Raw genomic sequence first — 21,178 nt, 5'->3', positions numbered from 1 at the left:
ACTTTAAATTATATGACTTTGTAGGCCTATAGTCTAATGGGACGGGCATGAGGATCATTTATCGATTCTCGTATGCACGAGTATATATCCTTATATTTTATTTTTGGTCTAGATTAGTCATGTGGAATTGGCTGTTTATTCACATTATTGTCTTCTAGGTTTGAGTTGTGACACTATATAAAGGTAAATAGCAGTTCCGAAAGAGTATACCCCATCTTCGTCAGTGCAGAAATGTTGGCGGAGGCATATCCTCCAAACCGTTGGTACGGATCTACACGGTGTTTTTACCCAGAAATCTTCAATGCGGAACAAAACGTGCCGATTCTAACTATCGGTCTGTTTGAGGGAATGTTGTATAATTGATGTTGGTAATGAGGGTTGGGCGACAGCGGCTGTTACCGCTTTGACTCATTCTGTATCCGTGCCACTAATGGTTCTTACGCTACTCTTGTTGATGGGGTTTCCGTGAAGGTTTTGTACTGTGCCTGATAGGATCGGATAGGATGCTGTTCGTTTAAGCTTAGTCGTGCAAGGAAGAGACGGAGAATGGCTTGTGATGAGAAATTATTTTTTAGGAAGACTGTGCAGCATTTAGCAAGATGTCTGGCTGCAATTAAAGAAACGCCATGGGAAAAGGTAAACTGTAATATCGGAACAAATCTCACTAATGACGGGAAGTAATACTTTAGTAACAGAGGAGGTTATCTGTAGAGAGTATGCACACTCATTGTATAACAGGGTCACGAAAAGAAATGGTCGTTATATAGACCGTTTTTTTCCGAAACTGCAGTAGAGTTAAAGATGGCAGTAGTGACATGGTAAGGTAAAAGAAGATAAAGTTGACCTTGTGCTCAACGAAGTAGACAGTAAGCCATGAAGGCGTATGGGGGAGTGGCTGTATTAGATCCACATTTTCTTGACCTCGGCATTAGCTGGAGGTGTGATCAGCTTCGTGCCCCGGCTGCTTTACCCACGGGGAAAGAGCCCCCGGTACCTCAGTCGTCCAGCCCATAGTCAGTCGCCATACCGACTACGCTACCCTGGCTCCAGTGACAGAAAGTAATGTGTAAAATATGCAACATAAAAGCACAAATTCTCTACCAATTCTACTAGTACAGCTAATCAGTATGATCAGCCCAAACTCTTCGATCAAGGTCATATTCATATTAAGTACATAGCAATTGTTTTTGGCACTGGGAGCTCCCAAAACAGCAAATAATTTTATGACACCGTTGTCTCAATTCCCTTTTCCTTCTTCATTATCAGTTTGAAAAGCAGAAAATATATTTGACACCAAGAAAAGTTGCTTAGGCTGTAATGTTTCAGCCTTGTATCTGGGAGGTGGCTGTTTGAATCTCTGAATCTCGGCCAGGACGCTAACTGTACTGAGTTCTTTCATGGCTTTCTCAGTCCCTCGAAGAAAATGTCAAGATAGTAACTAAAATTAAGCCATAACAGTTCCTTCAATATCCTTTCCAATTCATTGTTGATTATTATACAATCTTTTGGTGCCATATAATCTGAGTCGAGGATAATGTTGTGAAATAAACTACAGATAGCAGTATTTTTTTTATTGCTAGTGTGGTGGGACTAAGTGCCTTGTACTGCAGCCACTTCTGGCCTATTGTACCAGCCCCAGATGATAGGTGAGGGTGATTGTGGAGCAATTGGTGAAATGAAGATTGGCAGGGGAAACCGAAGTGCTCGGAGAAAACCTGCCCCAGCCACACTTTGTCCACCATAAATCCCACTTGATCAGACCTGGGATCGAACCCGGGCTCCAGTGGTGGGAAGCCAGCGACTAACCGCTTGAGCTATGGCGCGGGCCACAAATAGCAATAACTGACTGCTGAAGTTCACACTTCCACTGCTAGATGTTGACACATGATATGTTCCAGGTTACTTCATTTTGTCCTAAATGCAGTACTAAAGAAAATTAAGCCCTGACTAGACTAGACAAGACTACACTAACATATCATTATGTACAAGATACATCCAAAACATGAATTCAGGACTTAACTTGTGTTTATAGCCAGCATTCTGTTATTTAGAGAGACCTCATTTTACATATAAAGAGTTAATATATTATACTGTCTATTCATATTGTAGTCTTGTGGGTTATGATACCACTCAGTCTGGTAGGTGGGTACCAGTGGTTTGGAGGAAAATACATGTATTGCCTCCATCTGCAAGGTAGAAGATTTAGGCAGTATGTCCCTCCAAAAGGTTGGTACCCATCCACTGACTTATACAGTATCATAAACCAGAGCACAACACCATGAATCTGTGTTGTATCTGAGAGGCCCATGTTATGTGCAGGGATGTTATACTCCTGTAGTTCTCGTCTTTGCCAAAGGGTCACCTCGTTACAAAAGAATAAATAAATAAAAAAGTAACACCATTATTAACTTTAACCGTGATTCTGTGAACTTGTGGACGTTCTGTTATTATTTGTGAAAATGCTTGTTCATAAAGGGAATATGTTAGAAACTGTAAAGTATGTCCAAAAATACACTTCATGAATGTTTTCACACAGCCCTTGANATATTAAGATTGTTCAGGATACAGAGTATAACACACGCAGTCGCAGGAGCACGACACAACAAAAGCACAACACACAAGATAGTGAAGGAGTGCTCCAACAAAGGAGAATGGGCGTGACTGACGTAGTGAGGGGCGACGTAGCGATGTGGTATCCTGAACAATTTTAATATTTTTAACGTTTGACAATGTATATGATAGATACATATTTTAGTTATTTTAATGTGTGAACATGGCATGCAATGAACTGGTTTGACGTGGATAAGTAAGCACCTGAAGATGGCATTATTATGCCGAAACATGTAGTGCGAGGGAGAGAAGGAAATAAATGAGTGTATGCACTGCAAGACGGATTAAATAAATCATGGACTTAAATCAGTGCAACAGGACGCTAAAATATAACCTTGAAACATTTTGTGATTGAAGATGTCTGTTGTAAAATATAAGAATTACTAAATGCTGAATGTGATACGAGAATCCACAGAAGCTAACTGAAACTAAAATCTAGTATTTAAAACATGTTTTTTGTGAGTAGGGGATGGGTTTAGTTAATTTATTTTACTGTTATCCTCTACTGCACATGGATGGCAAATTTTCTGTAATTCACTACCTCAGAAAAGTAGGAAGTATAGGGTCAGCTTATTATTCCCCACCTTATATGATGATTTCATTTGTAACCTTTAAATACTACAAAGGTATTGAAGATAACAATAATGTTATTGTGACTAATCTAACATAACATTACTGATGACTTTAAGGTGGACAGAATCATACACATTCCATGCTTTAACTCTCAAGAGCCCTGTGTCTTGTTTATATTTAATTGTTATTTTTCAGTGATACAGGTTGACTCTTAAAAGTAGAATTTTCCTCTGCTTGGAATTAATAAACTAATTTAAAAATCATCTGTGTTCAACAAAAATGGATCTTAGGGAAACAGGATGGGGTGTTATGGGCTAGATTGATCTGGCTCAGGATAGGGACCAGTGCAGGGCTCTTGTTCCATAAAATGCTGGTAAGTTCTTGATTAGCTGCACAACTGGTTTCTCAAGAAGGGCTCAGCTCCATGAAGTTAATTTAGTAAGTTCTTTGCTCAGCATCAGTTGTCATGCTTGATTTGAGACATGGAATTGAAATCGGCAGGAATTTTGATTTCTGTGACTTTCTGTAGGTGAACACACTGTATGCATTATGTCCACAAGAAACTGCCCAGGGTGTTTTTCGACTGGATCAGAGAGGACAGGATGCAGTAATTGCTCTTGGAATATACTTCCTTGAATCAAAATTACAACATCGTGACAGAATTTTGCCATTCCTCTTAAAGTTGTTAAAAGGATTAGCAAAGGCTGTCTGGTTGGATGAAGTTCGCAATTTAGCAACAGAACGTAAGTATTCAGTTTGTTTTTACAATTAAAGAATTATTTGTAGTTTGTGTTTACAATTAACTTTGCTTCTTCTCAGGTTTGAAGATAGTATATTTCATGAAGAGTATATTATGGACAAATTACAAATTACTGACCGTTCTTCTCACAGCAAAAAAAAAAAAACATTTCAATTTTAAACCAGAAAAGTTCAGCTTATATGGCCTCCAGATTGAACTGTTAGATTCTTTTCTGATTTTTGCATTATGATCAGGTTAGTGTAGATAATCATGCTAAAGGTTCTACACTTTAAAATTAATGTTGGTAAATTGAACTTTGAAAAATCATCAAATAACTATATTTTAGGAGCTATTACTATTAGCATCAATCGATTGTTTATTGTAAAATTCCATCGATCCAGTCAAGGCTACAGAATACACCTGATGAATATAGAATCAGTCACAAACAGGTAACCTATACACTAAATACGTAACATAGCAATTAAGAAATAGTACAAATACACATGCTTTATGAAAATTAAGCATGGGTCAGATAAAACAATAAACCAAAATGATTTATCTTCCTACTTTATATATGGCAACATCTTAAGTTTAATACAAGTCTCCATGCCAGAAAGTAAGTGATTATACAGGGTTAGCCTAAAAGAAATGGACAGTTTAAATGACTCGTGTTCGTGAAACACGCAGCCCAGAAAAAGTCAACAACACGTGCAAGTTTAGAACTTCACATTCCACAAAGACTGTGTGGAATATCTTGCGTAAACATTTACGACTGTTCCCCTACCAGTTGCAATTATTGCAGAACCTCACTGAAAACGACAAAATACTCCGTCACTCATTCTATATAGACATGCAGCAATGGAATGAAGGAAGTAATTTCTTTAACCAGCTAGTTTTCCGTGACGAATCAACGTTCCACATTAGTGGTCTGGTGAACAAACACAGCGTTCATATATGGGGAACTGAAAACCCGAGAGCTGTAGTAGAGCATGTGAGGGATTCACCTAAAGTGAACATTTTTTGTGTTGTATCCTGTAAAAAGCTGTACCCATGTTAACTTCAGGGCGTACTTTTCAAACCATGTAAGTATCTTGGCCATGCTATTAAAACTCTTCTTTCTGTAAAACTTTGTAAGTGTATTTCTTTTAGGCTAACCCTGTATATCTTATGCAAAAATAATGCACCTTATGATGCATAAAACATATGGATAAAAATATAACATTAAGATTAGTATTTACTATTAAGAAAGTCCTCCAGTGAATAAAAAGAATTTAGTAGAAGGTATTTTTTAATTATTTTTAAATTGGTTCTTATCATCTAACAATTTTTTTATGTAAGAAGGTAAGTGATTAAATGCCTTTATACCCATGTAATAAACACCATTTATATAAATTTATAACCTTGGTTGTGAACAGTAACAATTATTTTTGCTTCTAGTATTAATATCAAATAACTCCGAATTTATTTTAAATAAGGAAATATTATCAGTTACAAAGGTTAATAATGAGAATATATGCTGAGAGTAAATCAGTAATATTTCTTAATTTCTTAAACAGATCCCTACAGGAGTCCCTATTTCTAGAATTTGTAATAATTCTTATGACCCTTTTTTGCAGTTTAAATATGTTGTTACTATGAGAGGAATTCCCCCAGAAAATTATACCATATGACATAACTGCATGAAAATAGGAGTAGTGAGTCATCCTCAATGATTTGTGGGAGACAAAGGGTCTTATAAGCATATAAGGGAGGGTCAGTAAATAGACCACAAATGGAAGTAAAACAGCTGTAAAGAACATAGTAGGTGTTCTGTGTGTCACTAGGTAGTAGCACAGTCCAGCTTCATGACAATCTAGATAGCCGACACACATGCACATGTTCAGAGGCTGGTTTCAGTAGCCAAAATGGTGACCATGTTTCGGGAGTGTACTATCAGAGAGCAGCGTTCTGTTGTGGGGTTTTTATGGGTAAAAGTACATAATGCAAAGGATATTCATAAAGAAATGTTTAATGTTTATAGTGGGAAGTGTTTGTCATGTAAATCAGTTCACAAATGGGTCAGAAATTCTCTCAGGGACATTCAAAAGCCACGGATGATGCCTGACCAAGTGCAGAAGTGGCAGAGACAACAGGCAAAAGATTTCTATGTTGTGGGTTTCAGCACACTGGAAAAGTGATGGATGTCAAAAACAAATGTTTTTCTCAAGTTCAAATGTCACGTGGTTTACATTTAGATCAATTTGTGACCTATTTACTAACTTTCCCTTATAATTTTCCTATTTTGAAAGAAGAAAAGTAACCTTATGAATTCGTAATGCTGTCTGTGTGTCTGCATGTCTGTGAATCCCCTCCCATCAACTTTTGAATGCCTGAACCTGAGCCAATTTCAACAGCATACTTCATAAATGCCTCCCATCAGTCTGTCTATGTATGTATTTCCTTATAGTTGCTAGGTAAGGGCTTTGTAAAAAAATTACCATGGCAATAAATACACACGCAACAGTAGAAGAATTGTTTGGCACATCCTTTTTTTGGTGTTCTGTGTCATATGAAAGGGTAGTAGGCGATTAGTTTTTCCCGGAACTTCTTGTCATGTAGTTAAGTTTGATGTGGTAAATCTTAAAATGTTTTAAGACACACACCAGTAAATAGTGCCCTCCCTTTTACCGTGCTTGAGACAACAAACTTCCTGTGTGCTCTTGCTTCTGAGTGGCATCCCACCGAAATTACTGATTGTATCTGTTTGTCTCTAGTCATATTATTTGCACAAGTTCTTTGTTGAAAAAACTCAACAGTCTCTACAGTTACATAAGGACATTTGGTTGCATACTGCCAGGAACATTTTCTCTTTGACCCCAGTAATTTTTCATGGCTCTCCAAATGATATCCTGTTCATCATCTTACATACCCATCATGAGGAAATTAAGAGGAGATTGAACTCAGGTAATGCTTACTACCATTAAGTCCAGAACCTTTTGTCTTCTCATCTGCTGTCCGAAAACAAAAATTAGAATATACAAAACTATAATTTTGCCTGTGGTTCTGTATGGGTCTGAAACTTGGTCTCTGACATTAAGGGAGGAACATGGACTGAGGGTGTTTGAGAACAGCATGTTGAGAATATTTGGACCTAAGAGAGATGAAGTGACAGGAGGTTGGAGAAAACTGCATAATGAGGAGCTTCATAACTTGTACTCTTCTGCAAGTATAATTAGAATGATCCAAGTCAAGGAGGATGAGGTGGGCAGGTCATGTAACGCGAATGGGGGAGACGAATGTGTATAGGATATTGGTGGGAAAGCCAGAAGGAAAGAGACCACTGGGAAGCCCAAGGCATAGGTGGGTTGACAATATTAGAATGGATCTTAGAGAGATAGGATGGGATGGTATGGATTGGATAGACCTGGCTCAGGATAGGGACCAGTTGAGGACTCTTGTGAACACAGTAATTAACTTTCGGATTAAGCGGCCTCCATAGTCTAGGGGTAACGTTCCCACCTCATGACTCAAGGTACGCGGGTTCAAACCTGGTGGAGGTCGTGGAATTTTTAAGGGCTGAAAAAATTCAGGGAACAAGTCCTCCGGGAGGGACTTTAACCCGTGGGTCCCGTGTCGTAGATTTATGGCATGTAAAAGAACCTCATGTCTCCAGGAGACCTCTGAGCTAAATTAGGCAAATTTCCCCGCCCACGTAGTTTCCAGTGACTCTGGTAGATGGGGAAAGTATTAGGTACCACTGCCAGATGAGGACCGACCTCGCTGACAGAAAGGGACTAATTATCAGATACCACTGCCAGTAGAGGGCGGACCTCGCTGGCAGAAAGGAGCTGATAACGGTCACCAGTACCAGTAGGGTATGGAGACAGTAGAAATTAAAGGGGGATGCACAATTTACCAATAACTGGTCTAAGTGCATGGGGAAACCCACCTCCTCCAACAATGAATGAATGAATGAATGAATGAATGAACTTTTGGATTCCATAAAATGCTGGGAAATTCTTGAGTAGCTGCAGAATTGGTGGCTCCTCCAGAAGGGCTCAGCTCCATGAGTAAATAAGTACCCATCATATTCAGGAGTATCATGAAGAACAGAGTCATTGACTTCATTAGCACTGTGAGAGCCTAATTAATCAAGTTTCTTTACAATCACTTGCCACTTCTTTTCCTCCAGTTCTTCAGATACAACAGCTGACCACTTTCTGCTTGTTGATGCCATAGTTTTGACTCATCAACTTCATGCTATTTTACAGCCGAGACAGCTAGCTCCAGTCACAACAGTAGAGGCAAAATGCTATTCTTGCCTATACAGCATCACATTACTGTTTTGTAATGATTCTGAAATTATGATCAGTTTCTAATGAGATCTCAGTTTGTCCGATAATTACAAACATTTCTGTGAAAGCAGGACATACTTGACCAAGTGTGTGATAGTGAGCCACTCTTAGACTCAGATGTGATAGGATCAATTTCTAATAAACATAATTACAGTTTTTCTGATAATTACACAATGTCATTATGAAAGTATCACACATTGGACCAAGAAAATAACAGTAAACCCCTCAGGATCGATGGATTTTATCAACTACTGACTTTTACCTCTGTTTTGATGCATGGCAGTCTGCTGTAATTTAGTTGGCAAAATCTCCATTGGATTCAGAAGAACTGGGCTGTAAAGTAATGCAACAACCAGTAACTTAGACAGTTTTTTCAAAGATGTATATGACATATATTTTGTGGGCATTTGAAAGTGTGACTAGGCTTATGTGAATCAAAGAATAGTTATCTCTCTAACAGCCGCTTGTTAAATATGGAATCCGTTAAGATTCTACTCTTAGTCCTCTTTTATCATATGACTGTCCAGAGTCCAAAACAACACATGTCTGTCTTTTTGCATGGATTAACCCGGGAACCACATAATGGAGTTTTCGTGAAATTTGGTATTGGGGCATTTCACAAAAATTTATTGGCACATTCCAATTTTTGATGAAAATTGGGCAATGCTAATATTGATGCGTGGTATAGAGACCTACATCTGTTTCTATGTGCATCTGTAGTGTAACTTTCCAAATATTTATCAGAGTGAAAAATGTTTTGAACAGATATTGTAAATAAAACTGAAACACAATTTATGTCTAGTACAATTTTCTATAAATTATGAATGTTGAGATAATTAAACAAAACAACTTTAATGTGCCAGAATTTCTGTGTAGGCATATGTCTTCTAATTTGTTCATTTTGCATTTGATAAAAGCCATAACACTGTGATTATATTCCATTCTGAAGAATGTAATTAAGTGATAGTAAATACATGTTTTTCTGTTTTGTAGGAATTCCAGTTGCAGAGAGGTTCAGTTTTTGCCTTAATACTCTTCTGTCAGACATAGCTACCAAGTGTGAACCAGTCCGAGAAGAGATTATCTCAGCTCAGGTTGACTTCCTTGGTGTACTTGCAAACTTGTGCCGCAGCTACAAAGATCAGAACACCCCTCGTGGCTCTACAGCCAAATGTAGGCTCACCTTTCATTTTTCAATACAAGCAATGCTAGTCCTGTGCTATGGGAAGAAATGATGTACAATAGAATCCCAATTTGTTTCTTATTATGTGGACCTGTATACATTTTTAATTTATGTTTAATGGTTTTAGCTCTCAGTATTTTTTATCCTATGTTTCTTTCCTGTAGGAAGATAGCGGGCCTATGAGATTAGGATGATCACCTTTCCACGTCCAAATTTTTGTTTTTATAGCAGTTTAACTGTAGTTTATGTGTGATAATTATTACTGCAAAGTAAAAGCGCTGTGAACCAGAAACATGCTTGTTAATGTGATTTTCTCCTCTGTAAGATATATGCATATTTTTTACATACCTATTATATGCCATAGAATTATCATCAGGTACTTGATTCAACCACACACATTCTACTAACCATTTGTTATGAAAATACGCATACAAATTTGTATGAATACAATACAGTATACAATTTGGTATGAATGTTATGCCATTGGAAGCCACCCAAACTGCATAATTTTCAATTTCTTACAGTTGTTAATGATAACGTGGCGACGTACAAACTTGTGAAGTAGGAGTGACATTAGAACCATTTAATGCTGAGTACTGAAATTATATATCATAATATCTTTGAGAAGTATGCATGATACTGGATCAAGGATGACATCTAAATGTAATTTACTTTGTACAGTCAATAATTTCGTGGATTGGCCACATAGTGGCACTGTTGTGCACTACAGCAGATCCGTGGAGCCATGAGATGGCATTGTGCCCATTCTCCTCTCATCCCAGGAAGAAGCAGTTGTGTGCATGTGGTGTATTCAGAAAGAAAGCAACTGTTGTGAAGGGTAGTTGTCTGTGAGTGACAGAAATCGAGAATATCACAGTTTGAGCAATGGGGAAATGTCAAGTTATGCCAAAAATTAGGCAGATCCGCTAGTGAAATGTTTCATGTGATCAAGCAAGTGTACAGCAAAGAAGCCTTGGGCTGTTGTGCTGTGATTTAACCCTTTCGCGCGGTCATTTAAATTCCGCTGCCGTGTCTCTCTGGCGGTAATATATACAGCCGACCATTTAAATTTTGCTCGAAAATGATTTATTCATCATTGTTCTTAAATTATATGAGATAGGAACATGAAATTTTCACTAAAATGATCTTAAAGATGGTTTTATAACCTTACCTTATAATATGAGCGCCCGGTACCTCGGCAATGGAAGCAGGTGGTTTAGAATTTGAGCAGTGTATGGTACGCCTTGAAGCATGAAACTTTCACTAAAATGATCTTAAAAGATGGTTTTTATAACCTTACCTTATAATATGAGCACCCGGTATCTCGGCAATGGAAGCAGGTGTTTTAGAATTTGAGCAGTGTATGGTACGCATTGAAGCATTCTTCTATACACAACGCTGTCTCACATTCACCACACCAATACTGCGTATCTTTCATTTGGCCCTTTTTTCCGTAAACCACACATCTTCTGTGCGGTATTGCCTTCTTCCCAAAGGGGGAATACGAGGAAATGTCTTACCATGAGTCGTTTAGCTTGCCAGATCAGCTGCAGTAAATTCAACCTTTATGTTGTCATAACAAGGGGTTGGTGCTATGCGTTTCATATTCCATCCATTTTGGCTTCAGCAGATGTCATAGGGGTGACCACAGAATTCATGAAGTTATTCTAAGAACTGGCTGGTATGTAGTGCACGAAAGCAGAGCTTAGCTGGCTCAAAAAAATATTTATGGTCATCCCTCGAAACGACCACCAAGGTCAGTACGATAAAATGGAGTCAACTGGAGTGATAATACATGAAGGAATGAGTTCTTCCCCCCCCCACACACACACACCCGTATCGTTGGGGGTGACCACAGTGTTCTGCCTTAATTCGTGACGTTATTCTAAGAACTGGCTGCTATGTACTGTGCGAAATCAATGGATCTTGCAAGAATAAACTTCTGGACATCCCTCTTCTAAGAATTCTAATTGAGTGTGTTAGTGTGGCCAGCTCAGGGCAATATGATATTATAAACACAGCACATATCAGTCTCTGCTGTTTATAACTTCATAGGAAAGAAAACACGCCATTCATAACAGTTTGAATGAGGAAATCTCTTCCAAGAGCATCAGGATTTTGCTGCAAGACAGGCATATGTAACGATGACTTAACGCAGCTAAACTCATGTTTCATTATATATTGTTCTTCTGACAACAGGCCAGCGAAAAATCTAACAATCTACAGCAAAACCATTAATTATTATGGGCGTTATAACATAGGTGTGCAGCTGGACGATACATAGACGTCGAACCCCCGCAGACGATTTAAATACCTTGATGAAACACACGTCAAACCACGCTGAGCGGTTAAGTGGTACAAACGTTTTGCACAGGGGAGAGAGAATTTTGAAGATGAGCATGCTGGTCAGCCAAGAACAATCAGGACTGAACTCAAGATCCAAGAAATTGCAGCATTGATGCATGCCAGCTGCTCCCAAAAGGTTGGTGAAATTGCAGCAGCAGGGATTAGCCATGGTACTTGCCACAAAATTCTGTCTGATCTGAACCTGTCTTACATTACTCAGCAGTGTTCCACACGTCCTGACACAAGACCAACATGATGATTGCATGAGTATTTGTGGTGACCTGATCGATAATGATGGCAAGGATGGGACATTTCTCAACTGGATCATAACAGGTGATGAAACATGGTGTCTTCTGTATGATCCACAATTGAAGCGACAATCGACCACCTGGAAGTCGCCATCATCGCCAAGAAAGAGGAAACAATGACAGGACAGGTCAAAAGGCAAGGTAATGCTTGAACTTTTTTTCATCTCATCTGGAATTGTTCACATGGAATTTATCCAGAAGGAGCAACTATAAACAAGCACTGCTACAAGGAGATCCTTCATCATCTATGCAGTTCAGTTCATTGTGTCCTGAGCTTGAGCGCAGGAAGAACTGGCTGTTGCTACATGACAGCGCTGCTGCACATCACTCAGTGCTTGTCCAAGTGGAGCTGGCAGAACAACAGATCACTGTTCTGCCAGAACCTTCATACTTACCTAATCTCACACCTTACAATTTCTTTTTCTTTCTCCACTTGGAAGAAAAGCTATGTGGACATTGATTTCAGTCGGCTGAGATTGTCACTGTCACAAGGGAAGCCGTACAGGACCTTCCTGCAAATATCTTTCAGCAGTGTTTCCAGCAGCTATACCAACATTGGTAGACTTGCATAGCAGTCAAAGGCAGCTATTTTGAGGGAGAATGTGGATGTTTGTAATATTAAACAGATATTAACATTGTATGTTGGCGAATCCATTATGTGTCTTTTTGTTCATTCTCTCTCTCTCTCTGTCTTTCTTTCTATCCATATATTACAAAACTACATTGTTAGATGTGGACCTAGGCCATGTCATATCTCAAGCAGTTAGTCACTGGCTTCCCACCTCAGTGGCCCGGGTCTGGTCAAGTGGGATTTGTGGTGGACAAAGTGGTGCTGGGGCAGGTTTTCTCCAAGTACTTTGGTTTCCCCTACCAATCTTCATTCCACAAGTGCTCCACAATCACCCTCACCTATTATCTGGGGCTGATACAGTAGGCCAGAAGTGGCCACAGTACAAGGGACTTTGTTCCACTCCACTAGCAATAAAAAAAATAATAATTGTGGACCTGCATTCTGGAGTTGCCACAACATTGCCCAAAGTGTCTGACCCATGTGATGCCATATTAAACATGAACAAAGATAAATGCATCAGAAAAAAATTGCAAATAATTTGTGAACATTAAGCAATAAATATTTCTGACTGTGAATGGGATTCATTTTTCACATGTTCTTTGTTTTTTTTTTATATTTAAGATTCAGTTCATCATTAAATGTGCATGCCTGTGAAATAACTGTTGAATGGACATAACTTCTTGAGCCTCAAAATTACATTAATGATGGTTTTTCATATTTGTTTACCTATTTCAGTAACATTATGCAAATCAACAATACCAATTCTCATTGGTCTTGCAAGATCAATGGGTCGCTTTTGTACTAGTGATCCTCCTTTATTATGCCGCATATTTCCAAGACCGGAGCCACCAATACCCATTGCTACATGCAGTGAAGTTGGCCAGCTTGACAAAAAAAGAAGCTTTTCAAATTTCAGGTCAGTTCATGAGGTAATAATAAATTACTGTGACATTGTTCATGCAAGAATGTATATTTAGATATTGTTTATTGTCAGGAAGTTCTTAAAATTGTTGATAATGGAATGATGTAGGATGAAATTGGCATGCATTTGACCAGAGCGTTTATGCTACAGAATGCCTCAAAGAGGTGGTTGCCATTAAGTGTAATGTGTTGCATGCAGTGGGATCTTAATATTAAAGTTTCCAGCTTCTTGTAGTCAGTTGTATAGAGGAAAGTTCAATGGCCAGTTTCTGTGCATAGGTACAAGCAAGTTAAATTTAAAAGAATCTACATTAACCCTAATCAGAAAGCAAATTAGCACACTACAGACAAAAGTGATTAGATCGTGTTAGAAAGCTGAATGGCATAAGAGATCCAAACCAGTGTTTCAACTATTAAACAATCTGATTATGAAAACATGGATGACCTTCAAAGAGGCTACTAGATGGATGTAATCCTGAGGTCAAAATGGGTTATTTATTGGTCTGCCTTTATGGCCTAAAGTTGATGAAGCAGAAAAGTATATTTAATCATATATGCTTCTTTCATGGAGTGAGTCAGATTTCATTTATCATAATTTCAGAATGCATTCCTTTGATGGGAGCACTGTAAGATACTCATTATGCACATAAATAGAGTGTCATATTAATCCATCCACTGTGACTTTCAGCGCTTGAAACATTTCTGGATTTTGATTAAATTTGGTGAGAGAGACTAAAGCTTCTTGTCAAAGTATGGATTTAAGTGATATAAACCCATTAACTCCTGCTTGAAGAACCAAATAAAAATACTTTCCTATATTGCAAAATGGTTTATTGAATTCTATGATGTGAGAGGTACACTAACTCTGGTTCCCTGGTTTATGAACTCACCAATGCCTTGTGAGATCTGATGTTCTCACAGTAGCGAATATGAAGATTGTGGTCTTCTATACGTATAGGCTGTAAAAATGTAGTGATGTTCTGAATGAACCTGCTGCCTCCATCTGTACAATACAGAAAAATAAATAATGTGAATAAATAACAAAACATAGGATTTGAGGTTTTCACAGTGGTGGTCATGAATCTTCTGGGATATAACACCATGTAGTCCGTTAAAAGTCAACCAGCATTTCAGAGGAACATATCAACTCCAGCTTCAGGGTCAAATAATAAGCCAACCTGCTTTCATGCTGCTTTCTTGCTCGGTTTATTATTCAACCCTGAAGATGGAGGTGGTCTGTACCTACAGAATATCAGTTGGCTTTCAACAGACTACATGACATTATGTCCCAGAAGATAGTACTCTCCAAATAATAAAACCATATCAATTTAGAGCAAATGATAATCATGCAAGAGTATGTTTCAGTAATTTTAGCTAGAGAATGTATTTTCCATTTCATTTTCTTGTCTGCTCATTCATTTACTCTGATTTTATAAATTTGCTTTAAAAAATTTACATGGATAAAATTGGTTTGGACCCTGAAAGGTGGTGGTGGTTTTAAGATACATACATTAATTGTGAAATTAAAATTTGGCTTTAAAAATAGAATTATTTATAAATGTGCACAATAAACAAGTTTCAGAGGCTAAATATAATAGAAGCATTGTATAGCATTCTAACACTGTGTGGATTTTTTTGTTGAAAACTAGATCAGTAAAGTAGTAATATGAGCCTCATATGATGAAATTGCTGTATTCTTTATTTTAATGTTTCACCACTATCACAGTTTCCATGTTTACTTAAAATGTACACGTATTATTTCAGTCTGATTTCGGATAGGTGTTTCATCTAATGCACATTTGTCTGCAAACAAATTCATGCTTCTAAAAATCAAAGTTTTCAGCATCTGGTCTCAGAAATGAGGGATTGACTTATATTTTACCCTGAATATTTTCCAGTATTAGTTCTTTCAGGATGAAGTCTTTCACAACCATTTAACTCACTCTTTTTTGAGAGTATTGTTTAATTTGCCTTTTGTTTGATTACAAGATGAGCCTGCGTAATATTCATTGACATTTGCATGATTGGCAGTGGTGCTGTGAATGCTGTGACTTTACTATTTTTATCATTATGTTTCAGTGTTGCATGTGAGTGCCATAACTGTTATTTTAAAATGAATTGGGAATGTGATGTGGCTGTTAACCTATGATGAACTTTTGTTATTGCTTTTTTTCTTTAATATGTTTTATGATTCCATGTAATTGTCTTCATATTTAAGAAAAATTATTTGATGTTAATATAGCAAATATGGAATTTTGTAACCCTCTTGTTTTTGTGGCTAACTTAACCATATAAAATTATTATTGGCCAGAAGACAATACACTGGCCACGGTAGCCGAGCGGTCTAAAGCATGCACTGTCATCGCTCGCTCGGAAGCCGGGATTGTGAGTTCGAGTCCCACTCAGGGCATGGATGTCTGTGTGCGTTTTTCTGTGGTTGTCTACAGGTAGAGGCCTTGCGACGAGCTGATCACTCGCCCAAGGAGTCCTGCCGTATGTGTAAGATCTAGAAAAACCGAAGTGAACGGAGTTCATGGAGGTAGGCCTAGGCCCACTGGGGCTGTAGTGCCAAGGAAAAAAAAAAGAAGACAATACAGTAGTTGAAATGGAACTTACCATTTGGATAAGGAAGCCTTGGAATTGTAATGCTGTGATCATTTCCTCTAGTTGCAGAATCTTTCTTTTCTACTTGTAGTGACAGTGATTTCAGGGATGTATAAAAGGGTTCATCAGTTTCTTAAATTTACTCTAGAATAGCCCTAGGCTAGAGATATCATTTTTGTTATGTTAGTGATTTTAGAAAGCTACAGTTTCTTTTCTTGTCTCATCCCCCCTCCCACAGTGCAACATACATAAAGTCTAACATTTTTTAATTTTGGCTGTGTGTGATGATAATCTCTCTTTTATATATCCTTACTGTGTATTTATTTATTTGTGGTTTGTTTAAAGAAGCTGTCAGTATCTCTCCTTATTGTAGAAATAAAATGTGTTAGATATAGAATTATGTGGAATACACATTGTCTTGTTTGTTTCAAGACATTAGATATCCAGTAATAAGTACTCCAAAACTAGATTCCATCTGAAAGATTTTGTCATTTCCTGGCATTTGTTTATAAGTAAATTTAAGCTCTAATTGAAGTTAAGTTTTAAAGTACCTGAAGGACAATGGCCTTGTTCTTATTTCCAGAAATATGTATTCCAGAACCAGTAGAGTTGATGGCCTTGTCTTTAGGGTCCTGTTTTGTGTAATATGATAGAATGTTCATATGAAAGTGGAAAACATATTTTCAATAACAAACAAAAACATTCAGAGACATGTGTCATTTTGTCAACTACTGGTAAAACCTATTGAAACAATGGTCCATTCTGCTGTTTGTCTTTTGTTTTCTAATACTTTCTCACACATTATTGTATTTTATTGCAACATGTCTGTTGATTGTTTCAAAGGAACATTGTTAATATATAGGATTAGAATGTTTTTGGGTCAGTGAGAGTTATGAATCTATATTTTTTACACTACTTATTTAACAGTGTGACAAACTGTGACGACTTCAGAAGTAGCCAGACAAATTGGACAGTTATGAGATGTAACCATGACATGCCTGCAATGATCTGATTTTCCTTAGTTTTGTTTGGGGGGGGGAGCACACACATGTTTAGTTCCTATGTATGCATGCCAAATACAGTTATTTATTCATAAAGGAAACTGTATGTATGCTTTGCCTGTTCAACCAGTTTTATTCTTCCTCTTATGATAAATTGTTGTATGGATGTCTTTTACAAATAGTACATCTGTGATGTAGTGATGTTGAATATTCAGTACCTTGAAGGAAAACATTGATCTACTTGGACCAACTGGAAACCCCAGCTAAGCTGTTATTTCCTTGTTCTGCTTGCACGAGTTTCAGCTGCAGATTTCTTAATTTATGCAATCCAAATTTGTAGAATTATGATCTTCAGCCATAGAAGTTGTCTTTATTTTATCCGTGGTTAATTTAATGATTCTATAAGTAACTCGGACTGTATAACAAAGAACAGAGGATGGTTTGTGAATAACAGAATGGAGTGGCTATAGCCAAATTTATGTTATTATCGCAGCATTTATTTGTATTGAGGGACTAATGAAAACAAGAGAAACTGCAGTTAGAATAGCTGATCACTGGTCTAAGATATTAACCCAGAACCTCCCAAATAATGAATGCTACTATTTGACTGCAAGATTTGGTATAATCCTATATCTCTTCAAATCCGTAATTCCAGCTTTTTCTTAATTACATCGGCAAACGTAATTTCCTCATTTGAGAATCTTTTCTTTAAAGTTTTAGCTAGTATATATTGTGACATTGTCAAGGGAGGCCACCATATCTCAGAAAAAGAAAATGGTACTTCTGCTTGTTTTGTGTATGAAAAAAAATCCAAAAAATATCTGTGTTTGAAATTACTAGGGCTATTCGGAAAGTAACCTCCTTTAATTTTAGACAACTGAGAGAGAGAGAGTTTGTGCATGTGAGGTAGCATCACATGACTTATTGCCTTGTAAGCCATCACATAACTGGCCACCTAATGTTTGTCCTCATCTCTGCAGAATGAGTTATGATGAGTCCTGTGATCGATGAGCTCACCAGCTGCGAAATTCATACTGTTATTCTCTGTCTTCATGATAAAAACACGAGTGCTGCAGAAAATCCATCATCAGTAGGGCCTGGATTTTTTGAAAATGCATACGCAAATGCGTATTTTGAGGGGTTTTGGTCACTATTGCATATACTAAACGTAAGAGCCTATTTCTGCATATATGTTTGAAATTAAGGATAATTAAGGATGAGACAACTGATTTATGTGGCCGATACATAGCAAATTTCATAGTTGTTAAGCTACATCCAGACGAACCCAGTAAACCTCATCTTCTTGCTTGCGAAGTACTAGAGAAAACCAACCGTAGCACAATAGCAAGGTTTGTAAATGATTCTCTGTGACTACTATCACCATCTGAAACTGAGAATAATTGTTGTAAAATGCTTGTATTACTCACAGATGGAGCTTTCTATATGTTGAAAGCAGCAAAGGCCTTACAAGTATTTTATCCAAATCTTATACACGTAACCTGTTTAGCTCATGGATTACACTGTATTGCAGAAAATACACCCACAGTTTCCAGCTGTTAACGATTTAATTGCAAGTGGAAAAAATGTTTCTGAAAGCACCAGCTTGTGTCCAGTTCTACAAAGACTGCCTACCTCAGGTTTCTCTGCCACCTGAACCTGTCCTAACTAGGTGGGGGACATGGTTATCTGCAGTTTCATTTTATCAGGAGAATTTCAGTCAAGTAAAAGAAGTGGTTACAAAACTCGAAGATGAGAATGCATGTGTCCGTGAAGCAAAAGTGGTGTTTGGAAGTGATACTGTTTATCAAGATGTGAATTTTATCCATGCACATTTTTTACAGTTTCAAAAGCCATAGAGAGCTTAGAATCTTGTGGTGCACTCCTTCACAACTCACTTGAACTCGTTCAGAAAGCAACTTGTTCACAAGCACCAGCTTGTGTCCAGTTCTACAAAGATTGCCTGCCTCAGGTTCCTCTGCCACCTGAACCTGTCCTAAGTAGGTGGAGGACATGGTTATCCACAGTTTCATTTTATCAGGAGAATTTCAATCAAGTAAAAGAAGTGGTTACAAAACTTGAAGATGAGAGTGCACGTGTCCGTGAAGCAAAAGTGATGTTTGGAAGTCATTCATTCATTCATTCATTCATTCATTCATTCATTGTATATTCCATAAATCCATATACATAGATACAGAACCAGTCACATAGTTAATATAGTACAATACAATTATAAATATATATGTACAACTTATAATCATTATAATAGATAAAAAAAAATGTGTTAAATTTACAGTCTTACATCACTATACATAAAATTATGCAATATTAAAATTGTTTATGTTATTATCCTTATTTCTAGGCAAATTTGTTACTAAAGAATTCATCACATGTATAAAAAGAGTTTTGCAATAAAAATGTTGTCAACTGAATTTTAAAATTTTTCAAGTCATTAGACATAGATTTGATTTTTGGTGGCAAATGATTAAAGATCTTTACCCCCATGTAACATATTCCTTTTTGGAATTGTGTTAGACTAGTTTGCGGATAATGCATATCACAGATAGATCTGGTACTACAATTATGCATTTGTGAGTTGAATGTGAATAATTCCTTATTTACTATAACAAACAGGGAAATCGACAATATATATTGATACTGTCTATCATGATGTGAATTTTATCCGTGCACATTTTTCTACAGTTTCAAAAGCCATTCAGAGCTTAGAATCTTGTGGTGCACTCCTTCACAACTCACTTGAACTCGTTCAGAAAGCAACTTGTTCACTGAATTTCGCACTAGGCAAAATTGGAGACAAGATTAAATGCAAGTTAGAAATGGTGTTGAATTCGAACACAGGACTAAAAAAGATTCAGTCAATTAGTCAGTACTTGAGTGTGATTAGGGTATCTTTGCCAGATGAATGTTCCGAATCTTTGGCGCCAGTGTATAAATACTGTCCAATCATGTCAGTTGATGTAGAAATATCATTCTCAGCCTATAAACTCATTTTGACGGACAATAGATGTAGTTTGTCTCCAGAAAACATTGAAAGACTTCTAGTTGCCTATTGTGATGCTACTTTCTGCAGTGAATGATACATGTAAATAGGTGAGTCTGAATAAAGTGACCTGCTTCTTAAGTGCATATTATTTTATTTTTGGTGCATATTTTCCCGCTTTTTAGCACATATTTTAAGTGGTTAGCGCATAAAGCTCCAGGCCCTAATCATCAGTTATGCACAAAGGTTTATGGCCAAAATGTGATAGTGAAGAAACTAAGACAGTGGTGTAGAATGTTCAAGGAATGGCCATCAAATGTTCACGGTGAAGAGTGAAATGTTCAGCTGTCTGTAATGTGTGATGATCTTGTTGAAAGTGTTCACCAAAAATTCTGTGAAAGACATCCCTTCACAATTTTATTAATTTTATGTGAATTCACAAATTTCATGCTCTCTTCTCTGCAGCATTATCACAGTTAGGCTAGGCTGTCACAATGTTTGTGCAAGGTGGGTTCTGAAAATGCTAACAGGTATGCACAAAATGCAGAGAATGGCTTTAGCTTTAATTTTTTGTAGAATGATATCACAAAGATGGCAACAAATTTCTCAGTCACATCATACGAGTAAAAGGTAATGAAACCTGGGTTTCATTTATGAATGTTGAAACCAAAGAGCAGTTAAAGCAGTAGTTGCACACACATTTACCAAAGAATCCAAAAGAGTTTAAACAGACATTGGCAGAAAGCTGATGTCAGCTGTCATCTTGGACTGGATGATTCCACTGATGGTGGAATTCATTTAGCGAGGGACCATGATAATGTCAGATGTGTATTGCAAAACACTGAAACAACTGTGTAGGGCCATTCAGAACAAAATGCATGGAATGGTGCCATTCACTCTAGTGCGCCTTCATGACAATGTGCAGCTACATACAGCTGCTCACACTCAAGCACTGCTGGAGCATTTCAACTGGGAGTTGTTTGACCACCC

At 37.4% G+C, this 21,178-nt stretch overlaps 1 protein-coding gene across 2 annotated transcripts in view; it reads left to right on the top strand.

Annotated features, from left to right (window-relative positions):
• Nucleotides 1-407: 407 nt before the first annotated feature.
• LOC111864351 (phosphatidylinositol 4-kinase alpha) overlaps nt 408-21,178 on the top strand; it is a 113,300-nt gene continuing 92,529 nt past the window's right edge. For both annotated transcript variants that reach the window (XM_023851544.2, XM_023851543.2), the window contains exons 1-4: nt 408-636; nt 3,713-3,926; nt 9,250-9,429; nt 13,400-13,580. In XM_023851544.2, coding sequence (XP_023707312.1) covers nt 547-636; nt 3,713-3,926; nt 9,250-9,429; nt 13,400-13,580 — 665 coding nt within the window. In that variant the 5' untranslated portion in view covers nt 408-546. The remainder of the gene's footprint in view (nt 637-3,712; nt 3,927-9,249; nt 9,430-13,399; nt 13,581-21,178) is intronic.

The sequence above is a fragment of the Cryptotermes secundus genome, unplaced genomic scaffold, assembly GCF_002891405.2.
Source record: "Cryptotermes secundus unplaced genomic scaffold, Csec_1.0 scaffold312, whole genome shotgun sequence".
Taxonomy (NCBI): Eukaryota; Metazoa; Arthropoda; class Insecta; order Blattodea; family Kalotermitidae; genus Cryptotermes; species Cryptotermes secundus.
This window is presented reverse-complemented; position numbering and strand designations above follow the sequence as displayed.